Here is a 12596-nt window from a genome sequence, read left to right as displayed (position 1 = left end):
GGCCGAGGGGGGCATTTATTCATTCAACAGGTATTTATCGAGCACTGCTGCATGCTTACAACATTGCAATAAAACAGGAAAAATCCTTATTTCAGAAAAATTCTGCTCTGGGGTGGGGGGGCTGCAGTCAATGAGCTCTCTGCTCTTCTGCCAGGAAAGTACGAGATCACTGAGCACATCCAGGAGGTAAGAAAGTCACTCTCCTCCACCACAGGGAACAGTTAGGGGCAGGGGATAGAGTCTGGGTCATGAGTATGACAGCGGTCCTACTTACCACCTGAATGACTTTGATAAAGTCAAATTGCTACTCCCAAGCCTCAGTTTTCTTACCTGCAAAATGGGGGAGGAAAGTGCATACTTTGCAAGATGGCTGTGAGCGTGATATCTCTATGCCTTTATCCCAGCCCTCATCACCTCAGCCTTCCTGGGCCCAGCACACAGGAGGACACGGTCCATGATTGCAGCTTGCACCTTGGCCACACGCTGGAATCACAGGGGGAGCTTTCAAAAACCCTGAGGCCCAGGCCACACAGTGGGCTGCTCAAATCAGACCCCCTGGGGATGAAGCCCGGGAGTCAGGTTTTCACAAAGCTCCCCAAGAGATTCCAATGGGCAGCCAAGGTCAACAGCCACTGATCCAGAAGGAAAGAGAAGTGCAATTACTTCATCTCTATAGAAAGTTGGAGGAGGTTATTATTACTCACCGTTAATTATCGTATTAAGCCCTGTACAATTTGAGGTTTATGAACTACACAAGTTATATTTATTCAGAAATTTATACATTGCTAGATAGTTTCACATTCGTGATCAAATTTCATCTTCAGAGAAATTTCACAGCTGAGAAAACTGAGGCCTGGAGAATTTATTGACAAGCAGAAGGTGTGTCAAGTGGATGGACAAACAGGTGCAGAGCCAATATCTGGCTTGAAACCCCCGTCAGTATCTGCGACAGAGCTGTGGTCCTGACCTGCACACTGAGTGCCAGGCCCTGGGTCCAGACGCCCCTTCAGGACCTCCCCCTGATGTCGCACCCGGGCAGCTCAGACTGCCCAGCACTGCCCAAGGAGCTCCCTCCTCTGCTGTTTCCCATCTGTGCAAAGTCATTGAAGTCTCTGCGGGGACCCCTCACCCACATTTGGCAGGTGGGGTGGGCCACCCCCAAGATGCCTTGTGAACCCATCTGCTTTCCATTAACCTGGCCTCTGCTGACCAGTCACAGCTTCTCCCCGGATATTTCCAATAGCCCACCGCTCCTCTCTCTGCACCCCTTGCCCCTCCGGTTCCTGCTTCTGGCCTGTCCGCTGCACCCACTGAGGTCTGGAGTTGGGCAGAGCTCCTTCATGTAAATCAGCGAGCATCCTTGAGTGTCTGACACGTACAGTCCCGTACAAAAGTGCATGCACACACGCATGCACCTTCGAGCCACCTGCTCCAGGTGTGTCAGGCACGGGGGCCACTTTGTGTGACAAACCCCTTTAGCACAGGGCTTGAAAACATTCCGAAGCATGCGGCCTGCCTTCTGCAGTCGTGGGAGTTACGGGCAAGTTCTGTAACTTCCAGCCACGCGTGGAGAGCTGCTCGGCCATAGTCTCCTGGCTGAGCACACGTCTCACCCACAAAATGAGGAAGGTAATGCCCACTCGTGGGGATGCTGGGGTAACGCAGTGGACCGCACATCAGATGCCTGGCACGCATTGCCTGGGGATTCAAAGTTGAGAAGGCCCGTTTTTCTGGGAGGAGGACACAAGGTCAGAGGTATTTGCCAGGTGCCTGTGCCAAGCCCCGCTCCACTGGGGCTTCTGCAGTCCCATCCCTGTATCCTGACGACAAGCAGCCAGATCATGCTGTCATCCCAACTGAGGCTCTGCGGCTGGCCGGGGTCCCCCTCAAATAAATGGCAGGGACTGGGTTCAAAAGAGCCTATACGGGCAGCCCGGGTGGCTCAGCAGTTTGGCACCGCCTGCAGCCCAGGGCCTGATCTTGGGGACCCGGGATCGAGTCCCATGTCGGGCTCCCTGCATGGAGCCTGCTTCTCCCTCTGCCTGTGTCCCTGCCTCTCATGAATAAATAAATAAAATCTTTAAAAAAAAAAAAAAGAGCCTGTACCCCCCAGCGTTTAAGGGAGATGAAGGCTGAAGGGGCTCACTTGATACCTTCTTTATCAGGGGATGAACAGTCAGTACGCCCGCCGGGAGATCTTCTGCCGGAACACCTGTCACGAGCTCAAGCGCTTCTGGGAACGGGAGATTGGCAAGCAGACCTACTACCGGGAATCCGAGGAGTATCGCCTGGGACGGAGTGCCCTGAGAAAGTATGTGGCTCGTTTGTCTATTTTTTAAACTAGCTTTTAAAAACAGACTTTATTTTCGGGGACACCTGGGTGGCTCAGTCAGTGACGCATCCGACTCTCGATTTCAGCTCAGGTCATGATCTCAGGGTTGTGAGTTCGAGCCCCACAATGGGCTCCGCCCTGGGGGTGTGAGGTTGAACCCCAAGTCAAAGGCCACTTGAGATTCGCCCTCTCCTTCTGCCCCTTCCCCTACTCATGTGTGCACATGAGCGCTCTCTCTCTCTCTCAAATAAATAACTTAAGTCTTTTTTAAAAATAGACTTCATTTTTTAGGGGAGTTTTAGGTTCACAGCAAACTTAAGCAGAAAGTAGACTTCCCCTATATCCCTCCATGCACAACCTCACCACCATCAGCGTCTCCACCATGAAGGCACATGGACATAGCATTGCCACCCCTGTTTATTTTTTTTTTAAGAACAAAACTGACTTCCCCAAAAGAATGCCAGATGGGCATCTTAGAGAACAAAATTATTTTCATTTTCCTTGCATATGGTCCTGCCACCACCTATAGTTGTGGGCAGTGATTTAAAAAATTCTTCTACGTTAACAAACGTACACTTTGATTCATATCTTTATAGATGGAAAAATCTCTCCCCTCTGTCACCATTTCTAGGGCGTGAGGGTTACACTAAATTTGGGGAGCAGGTTGGCAGATGTGTCCGTGAAAAGCAGATTCTCAGTGCTCATTTGGGTGAAGACACAGGACACCCTCTGAGGTTCTCTGAGCGGGGCCAATGGGCTGTCGCCCCTCTGCCGCGCATCCCTGCTGTAGCCGCGCCAGTCTGCCCACTGCAGAGCAGTAATGCAACTGGGCAAACGGAGGTTGCCGTGGCTGTGGGAACGGTGGCAGCTCAACACCCTCACACACTGCCTCCACGTCTGGGAGCCAGTGAGGGACAGGCCCATCTGGGTCCCCTGTCCCCTCGTGGCACAGCGCAGCCGCTATCTGTTTGCAAAGGGCACAGCTTGTGTGTGGCCAGGGGTGGTGGGGCAGCTGTGTGCTGGCTGAGACCCCACGCGGCCGGTGCACGCTCGCTGGCCTGACGGTATGCACCGATCCACATGACTTGAACTCATTGCTGCCTTCCAAGCGCCCTCCCGGCCTCGGCCACACATGGAGAGCTGCTCAGCCATACTCTCCTGGTCGCAGGCAAGGAGAAGCAGCCTGTCCCAGCTGCTGGAAGGCCACGTTCCGGAGTCCCCTCCAGGGAATCTCCGAGAAGCTGAGGTGCACGGTCCGTTAGTTCTCAGTTAGTCCCTATCATCTTCCTTCCCCAGGCCAGGCCACTCAGCATGCTGCCCATGCCGTGCACGCACGGGTGTCCCTGCCGTGCATACATGTGTCCCACCCCACCATGCATGCGTGTGTCTCCCTGGGGAACCCACAGAAGGTCCTAGATGCAGTGGAACTGCTCCAAGAAGACGCAGAAAGTGAGGCGCACCCCAAGGGGGTGAGCAAATCAGCTGCGAAACAAACTGCACTTTGTTGAAACATGAAAACATGTGCACGGGGCCCATCTATGCATGTAACAGGAAATAAGCGTTCTGGCTGGTGGGACGGCAAGACCCCAACTTACGTATCCTTCTTCCCCTCTCCCATTTGAACCGGGTGGCCCCTTCCAGAAGGTCTCTGCTCTCACCCACTGCTCCATCTTGTCCCTGCACAAAATGGAGAAGAGGGTCCCAGTCCATCAGGCTGTTCCAAGGCCAGGACAGGAAAACATGCCTGGGGTCGGTTCCCCTGCGTCCCGCCTAGTCCAGGACGGCACCCCGCAGAGACAAGACGCCAGAGGACGGCGGGCCCTGAGGTCGGGGCGAGTTGGCAGCTCTCCCCGGGCCTTCGGTTTCTCCTTGTTACTTTACCACAGGCAGTCAGAGGAGAGGCTGAGGACAGTCCCCGGCTCCCTGGGGGTGGGGGGCAGCGCTCAGCAGTGTGGCTCGAACGCTCCACAACCTTACCGATCTCTTGCCTGTTCTCTTGACACAGATTTGTGTTTCTCCCTACAGCTCTGTCTCATTTCATTTCTTGCATTTTTGTACAAATGTTGGATATTCTCTTGATATATCATATCCTCCCAATAAATTGACCCCCTTACTGCACAATGACCGTCTTCCTTTGGTAATGTTCTTGCCTAGGAGATCTGCCCTGTGGGACATTACTATGACCACGCGGCTTTCTTTGATTAGGGTTGAGATGGAGTCTTTTCCCATCCTTTAGTTACAGGACTTTTGTTCTCTTAGCGTCCGTGGCTCTTGGTCATGCTGCTTCGAAGACCAAGGCCAAGGCAGAGGCCTAGGCAGAGGGAGAAGCAGGCTCCCCGCAGGAGTGGTGGGCAGTCAAAGCGAAGTTTAGTGAGGGATAGTATAAAGCTCCCGGGGAGGGATGGGACCTGAGAGGATTGCCGTTTTGGAGTTCAAATCTAGGAGTTTTAATAAGCTCTTTCGAGGAAGTATCTTAAGCATCGTGAGTGTGGGCCCCCTGTGGACTGGCTGCTCAGGTGTGCCAGTGAGGGCTTTGATCCCGCACCTGTCTACCTATCGGGTTATTGTTCACAGGTTGCTGGTCTTTTGGGCTGACGTGTGGAGTCGGCCTCAACTTGTGATAGTGACCAATGTTTTGTGGTTAATTGTTTTGTTTCAGGATGTTTTGCAAAAGTCACTCCTGCAGAGGCTGCTCGACGGGATGGTACTGTGATCTTGTCTAAGCTGTAAAACAGCATGCTAGGCCGGTTTTGTCTTAGCTGCCCCGGCTCCCTGTTTTCTCACTGGGGACCCTGGCCCTGACTACCTAAGTGTCCAATCAACCTCTCACTCTTTTAATTTTCACCTATTGCTGTCTTATATTAAAAAGTGGTTTTCCTGCAGGCAACATCTATTTCAATATTTTTTTTTATTCCATTTGGCAATCTTGCATTTTAATTGAGTGGTTCACATCGTTGATGCTAATTGGTATGATTGGGTTTAAATCTTCCATCTTGCTATTTGTCCCCCTGTTCTCTCATCTGTTCTTCGTTCCTTTCTTTTCTGCCTTCTTTGGGGTGAATTAAATATTTGTCATGATTTCATTTCATCTCCTCTGCTGGCTTTTTCACAGTATCTCTTGGTGTTATTTTAGGGGTTGCTTTACGACCCTTGTCGCAGTATGCCATCGAGCGGCACGTGGTCTCCTATAGGTGGGAGAGCCTCACAATGGCACAAACCCACTCTCCCCCCCCCCCCCCAACCTGGCCCTTGTGCCCTGGTGCAAACTACAGATCCTCTGTACAGATCCACACAACACCATTAACAGTTTGCTTTCAGGCACTGATTATCTTTTAAGGAGATTTAAGGTGGGAGAGAAAATTATTAATATACCCACCCAACCACACAGTTGCCTTTTCAGGTGCCCTTCCCTCCATCATGCAGATCCCAATCTCCCATCTGGTGTCATTCTTCCTTGGCAGATTCCCTTTAACGTGTCCCATAGAAACAGGCTGCTGGTGATGAATTCCTTCCGTTTGTGTATGGCTGAAGACATCTTTGTTTCACCTGTTTTTGAAAAATAACTTTGCCAAGTGAACAAACAATTCTAGATGGACAGAGGTTTTTTCCCCCTGTAAATTTTTTTCAAGGTTTTTTATCTTCACTTTTAAGTAATCTCTACACCCAACATGGGGCTTGAACCCCAAGATCAAGAGTTGCGTGCTCCACCAACTGAGCCAGCCAGGGCTCCTCTCCCTGTATTTTTTTTTTTTAAGATTTTATTTATTTATTCATGAGAGACACAGAGAGAGAGGCAGAGACACAGGCAGTGGGAGAAGCAGGCCCTACGCAGGAAGCCTGACCTAGGACTCGATCCTGGGACTCCAGGATCACACCCTGGGTCGAAGGTAGGCGCCAAACTGCTGAGCCACCCAGGGATCCCCTCTCCCTGTATTTTAAATACATTGCTCTCTCAAAGGAAGAGTTAGAAGGGTTAATATTAGAATAGCCTGAACAGAAGTGAGAGCTAAATATATACCTATAAAGTATAAAATATGCATATATTTAAATTTCAAGTCCTCTGCATACCTTTTTTTTTAAAGATTTTATTTATTTATTTATTTGACACAGAGAGAGAGAGCACAAGCAGAGGGAGCAGCAGGCAGAGGCAGAGGGAGAAGCAGACTCCCTGTAGGGAACCCCAATGCAGGACTCGATCCCAGGACCCCGGGATCATGCCCTGAGCTGAAGGCAGACACCCAACCACTGAGCCACCCAGGTGTCCCCCTGCATACCTTTTTTTTTTCCTGCATACCTTTTAAAACCTAAATGCACACACACACACACACACACACACACTTTTAGGGGGGAAAAAAAAGGAAGGAAGCATCCCTGAGCCAAATGCCATGGACATGGGTGCTCTGCTTGCTCTGTGGTTTCTATTTTCAGGCTCAGAGAGGAATGGAGGCAGAGACTGGAAGCAAAGCTGAGGCTGCGGAACAATCCAGATGAGACAGAAAAGCGGGCAAACATGGGCCGGGAGCTTCTCACTTCGCTGACACAAGAGGATTCAAAGCACTAAGGTGGCTCTGCCAGTAGGAATCAGTGCAAATGCCCGAGTCCCTGAGCTATGCCAGACAGATGTCACACTACACTGACCCGTGACGGATCTACCCGCACATCCTCCTCGATGCCAAGTGGGCATTATTAGCCAAGTCAGGCACCTCCACGTGGGGGCCAGGATATTAGCCTGAGTGCCTCTAAAGATGAGATTAGCATCCATGTAGCATACTTTATCTCCATACAATTACCTTCTAACTTTCAAATCTACATATTTTAAATTCTAAGCACATGCTGGGAGGGGGGTTGTCAGGGAAGGACCTGATCTTCATGGTCACACTGTAACATTGCCCACAAGTGTCATTTCTCATCTCTCCTAGAAACAGTGTCTCATGATCCTTTCTCTTGTTTTCTTTTTGTGAGAAGAAAAATGCCCCCATCTGCAGAAATAGCTATACTGTAAATAGTCATAAAAATGTTTGTCAAGAAATTGATTTAATATTATTTCTCCTTCATGTGAATTTAATTGGCTTCCTCAAAGCATGTTTGCCAAGAACTGTTCAATCAGATCAGGATAATTTTAATAAAGCTTGGTTGCCTTGCCACCACAGATGTACATGCTCTGTGTTTTGTTGCTTTATTTCAAATTCCAACACACTTGCCCTGGGTAGCTCTCTGTCAGCTCAGCTAAAGTATATCTGGCCACCCCCAACAAAGTGTTTGCCATATATATGTTCTGGACTTTGAAATGTCATAGTCACTTCCCAGCCATGTCTTGGGTCCCCAGGGTAGGGTTGCTACTTCCTGAGGTATAAACTGAAATGTCCCAGTTTCCAGCTGGGATAAGGGCTCCGAGAGACCATGTAAAGTACTAGAAGGCTGCAGGCCTTACATGCACAGGACCAATGTCACCAGGACACACAGCAAGGCAGAGGCAATTCTGGGCAGCGGCACGTGTGTTGTTCCAGTCCTCTGAGCACCCTGATGTGCCAGACAGTGCTTCCATCCACATCCTCAGGGAGTCCAAGAGGCTTCATCAAGGCAATGGAAGCCACCAGAAGGCAAGTAGGGTTGGGAGAGCATTTCCCCAGGTCCCATGCTCACTTGATTCAGTGAAGAGGGCTCAGAGCCCTTCCTCCCTCTATGGTTTCATTTAACGTGGGATTCTTTTTTTTTTTTTTTTTTTAAGATTTTATTTATTTACTCATAAGAGACACAGCGGGGGGGGGGGGAGAGAAAGAGAGAGAGAGAGAGAGAGAGAGAGAGAAACAGGCGGCAGAGGGAGAAGCAGGCTCCATGCAGGGAGCCCGATGCGGGACTCGATCCCAGGTCCCCAGGATCACGCCCTGGGCTGAAGGCAGCACTAAACCGCTGAGCCACCCGAGCTGCCCTTAACGTGGGATTCAATTCAGCTAATACACTACAAATTCCAGCTGGGTTCAGGTGAGAGTGTTGTGATGGCAGAGGAATTTTTGTTGAGTAGGAGGAAAATAGGAATTAAATAGAGGAAGAAGAGAGGTCAGGGCTTGCTGGTGAGGGACTCTCAGATGCAAAGTCCTGCCATCATGAACTACAATGGGATCCAAATGCAGGTGAAGATTTGTTCATTGACCCATTGACCACACACCAGGCACTGTACTAGGCAACCAGAGAACTGCAGAGAAACCCAGAAGCACAGGCTCTGGAGGCCACAGTTTGAGAAGACAGCAGAAAAGCGAAGGGTATTGGGCATAAAGGACTTTCACACTGGGAGCTTTAGCAGGCAAAGCTGCCCACCCTCTAGGGGGCCCATCCTGGCCTAGGGAGGGCTTAAGAATAGGCTAGTAACATAAATGTGACCCTGATGAAGGTAAGATACAGGGATGGTGGGTCCTGGTGGCCTTAAGGGAATACATATAGTAACGTAAGACTGGGAATGAGGAGAAGCTGTGAGTCTGCAGAAATCACCCTCCAAGGTCTTGTTGGCCAGGAGACTTGGAGCTTCTCCCAAGGGCACAGGAAGCCACCGAAGGGTGTTGGCAGGGGAGGGCCACAATGGCCTTGGTCCTGGAGGGTTACCCTGCATTGAAAGGCAGGAGGACAGAGGTGGGAAGGCCAGACAGGAGCATCCGCAGATGCCTCCTGAGAGGCAAGAAGGTCTATGCTAAGGCCTTGGTGCTCTGGCAAGTCCCTTTTTCTGGGACTGGAAAGAAAGGGGCAGAGAAGCATCAGGGCCATTTTCTCATAGTCCTGGAAGCTAGAGGCTGGAAGTCCAAGATCAAAGTGCCAGCATGTCAGTTCTGATGAGGGTCCTTTCCTGCCTTGCAGACTGCTATCTTCTCATGGTGTTCTCACACGGGATGGGAGGAATGGGTGGGGAGTAATCTCTGGGGCCTCTTTTTATGAGGACAGTGATCCCATCATGAGGGCCTCACCCTCCTCATCTTATCCAAATCTAATTACCTTCCAAGGGCCTCATTTTCAAAAACCATCATATGAATTCTCAGGGCTTCAACATATGAATTTTAGGGGTTGGGAAGGAAGAGAAGATACAACAAATTCACAACAGAATGGGATGTTTTAAATCTGAATATCAAGTCCTGGATACATCACATTTATAAAACTGACCGGGATCAACACAGCAAAAGCTTTGAGAGCTCTACTATGGTGTGGGATCCTGCCCAGATTCCAGGCTGGCCTCTGAGTAGCACACAAGCAGCAGATCACAAAAGCACGGCAAAGGCTTTGAAAAATAATTGACATTTAAAACATAGCCCACAAAAGTGAGCCAGGACATGCGTTCTTAATATAAATAGCTTGACTGCTTGCTAAAATAGATTTGTAAAAAGGGGAGAGTCTCATAACCTTGTACTCCAAATGTCCAGGATATAATCCAAAATTACTTATAACATGAGCCAAGTAAATCTCAACCGAGTTGAAAAAGGATAATCAGCAGATAGCAGTACAGAGATGACACAGATGTTAGAATTATCAGACTAGGATTTTGAAGCAGTTATGTAAATGCTCCAACAAGCAATTACAAGCACTCCTTAAGCAAATGGGAGAAGTTTAAAAATCTCAGCAAAGACATGAAAAATATAAAAAAAGAACCAAATGGAAATTTTAGAAATTAAAGATACAATAACTAAAATCCACAAACAACAAAAATAACACTGGATAAGCTCAACAGTAGGGTGGAAAATACAGAGGAAAGGATTTAGCAAGCTTAGACAGTTAATAAAATTACCTAATTTGGACAACAAGGAAAAACAGTTTCCCTTTTTTTCTTTTTAAGTAATCTCTATGACTAACATGGGGCTCGAAGTCATGATTCCAAGATCAAGAGTCATACATTCTACCAACTAAGCTGGCTGGACACCCTAATAATTTTCTTTTTTAAAAAAGGAAGAGAATCTCAGGACCTGTGGGGCAATAACAAAGTATCTAAACTTTGTGTCAATGGAGTTCTGAAAGGAGAGGATGTCCACTTTCACCACCTCTATTCAACATAGTACTGAGCCTAGCGAGAGCAATCAGGCAAGAAAAAGAAATAAAAGGCTTATCTCTGTTCACGGATGACATGACCCCATATATACATAACCCAAAAGATTCCACAAACATACACAAAAGAAATGTTAGAACTATTAATAAAGGAAATCAGAAAAGTTGCAGAATACAAAATCAACATGCAAAATGCAATTACATTTCTAGTAAACCAACAATGAACTGCCTGAAAAAGATTGTGAAAATAGTTCCATTTGCAATTGCATCAAAAAGAACAAAATATTTAGAAACTAGCTTAACCAAACAGGCAAGAGACTCATGCACTAAAAACTATAAAACATTGCTTAAAGAAAGTAAAGATGACACAAATTGATGGAGAAACATTCTGCGTTCATGGGCTGGAAGACTCAGTATTGTTAAGATGTCAATACTACCCAAAACAAACAATAGATTCATTGCAACCCTATAAAAATCCCAATGGTGTTTTTTATAGAAATAGAAAAATCCATCCTAAAATTCATATGGCATCTCAAGGAATCCTGAATAACCAAAACAATCTTGAAAATGAAGAATAAAGTTAGAGGACTCACATTTCCTGATTTCAGAACTTTTTAGAAAGCTAAAGTAATCAAAAGAGTGTATACTGGCATAAAGACAGACATATAGGCCAAAAGAATAGGATAGAGAGCCCAGAAATAAGCTCTCACAGATGTAGTCAAATGACTTTTGACAAGGGTGCCAAGACCATTCAATGAGGGAAAGCACAGTTTTTTCAACAAATGGTCCTGGGAAAATTGAATCTCCTCACACAAAAGAATGAAGCTGGACCCTTACTTCACACCATATACAAAAATTAACCCAAAATGGATCAAAGACCTAAACATAAGGGCTGAAACTTTAAAACTCTTAGAGGGAAAACATAAGGGGGAAGATTTATGACATTGGATTTGGCAGTGATTTCTTAGATATTACCTTAAAAGCACAGACAACAAAAGAAAAATACGTAAATTGCACAACATAAAAATTTAAAACTTCTGTACATCACTGGATACAATTAGCAGAGTGAAAAGGCAACCCATGAAATGGGAGAAAACATTTGCAAATCGTATATGTGATAAAGGGCTAATATCCAGAATATACAAACAACTCCTATTACTCAATGACAAAAAATAAACAACCCTGTTCAAAAACAGATGAACTGGCATATCAAGTAGAAATTCAATAGAAATCTCCAAAGAAGATACACAAATGGCCAATAAGTACATGCGAAAATGCTCAACATCACTAATCGTGAGGGAAATGCAAAATAAGATACCACCTCACACGCACTGGATGGTCACTATACAAAAACAGAAACAAACAAACAAACAAACAAAACAGAAAATAAAATGTGTTGGTGAGGACCTGGAGAAATGGAAACATTTATGCATTGTTAAGAGGGAATATGAAACAGTACATGCAGTTGCTGTGGAAAACAGTATGGTGGCTTTTCAAAAAATTAAATGTAGAATCACCATATGATCCAGCCATCCCACTTCTGCGTATACACCCAAAAGAATCGAAAACAAGATGTTGAAGATGTATTTGTACGCCCACGTTCCTTGCAGCAATTTTCACAAGAGCCAAAACGTACAAAATGTGGTGCATCCGTACAATGGAATATTATCCAGCCTTGAAAAAGGAAGGAATATCAGGCACAGTATACAATGTGAAAAACCCTGTAGGACATCATGTTGAGTAAAATAAGCCAACCACAAGGATGCCTGGGTGGCTCAGGTCATTGAGCATCCAACTCCTTATCTCAGCTCAGGGCTTGATCTCAGGATTGCGAGTTTGGGCCCCACCTTGGGCTGTATGCTGGACATGAAGCCTATTTAAATATAATAATAATAGGGGCTCCTGGGTGGCTCAGTGGTTGAGTGTCTGCCTTTGGCTCAGGTCGTGCTCCCAGGGTCCTGGGATCAAGTCCCGCATCAGGCTCCACTCGGAGAGCCTGCTTCTCCCTCTGCTTATGTCTCTGCCTCTCTATGTCTCTCATGAATAAATAAATAAAATCTTAAAAAATAATAATAATAACAAGCCAACCACAAAGGGAAAAATACTGCATGATCTCTCTCAGGCCTACATGGAATGGAGGAGTGGCTTCCAAAATAAACAGTGAAAAGTGTACTGAGTATAAACTAATGACAGTCCCCACAGATCCAAGGAGACTATGACCAAATGGCAAGCCCCCACAGGACCT

At 47.0% G+C, this 12596-nt stretch overlaps 1 protein-coding gene across 1 annotated transcript; it reads left to right on the top strand.

Moving 5' to 3' along the window:
- The first annotated feature begins 2162 nt into the window (after positions 1–2162).
- FAM240A (family with sequence similarity 240 member A) lies at positions 2163–7329 on the top strand. Its single transcript, XM_025989763.2, has 2 exons — positions 2163–2311; positions 6761–7329. The coding sequence occupies exons 1-2, from the start codon at positions 2169–2171 to the stop codon at positions 6891–6893; spliced, it is 276 nt and encodes a 91-aa protein (XP_025845548.2). The 5' UTR covers positions 2163–2168; the 3' UTR covers positions 6894–7329.
- The last annotated feature ends 5267 nt before the right edge of the window (positions 7330–12596 follow it).

Source organism: Vulpes vulpes, chromosome 9 (assembly GCF_048418805.1).
Source record: "Vulpes vulpes isolate BD-2025 chromosome 9, VulVul3, whole genome shotgun sequence".
Lineage (NCBI taxonomy): Eukaryota > Metazoa > Chordata > Mammalia > Carnivora > Canidae > Vulpes > Vulpes vulpes.
Note: the sequence above shows the minus strand (reverse complement) of the source record. Positions and strands in the feature narration are given on the sequence as shown.

What these genes read in the sequence shown, in the direction of transcription:
- FAM240A (XM_025989763.2), top strand. Translation starts at nt 2,169, where the DNA reads ATGAACAGTCAGTACGCCCGCCGGGAGATCTTCTGCCGGAACACCTGT. An exon ending in GGACGGAGTGCCCTGAGAAA is followed by an intron (nt 2,312 to 6,760) that starts GTATGTGGCTCG and finishes TTCTATTTTCAG; the next exon opens with GCTCAGAGAGGAATGGAGGC.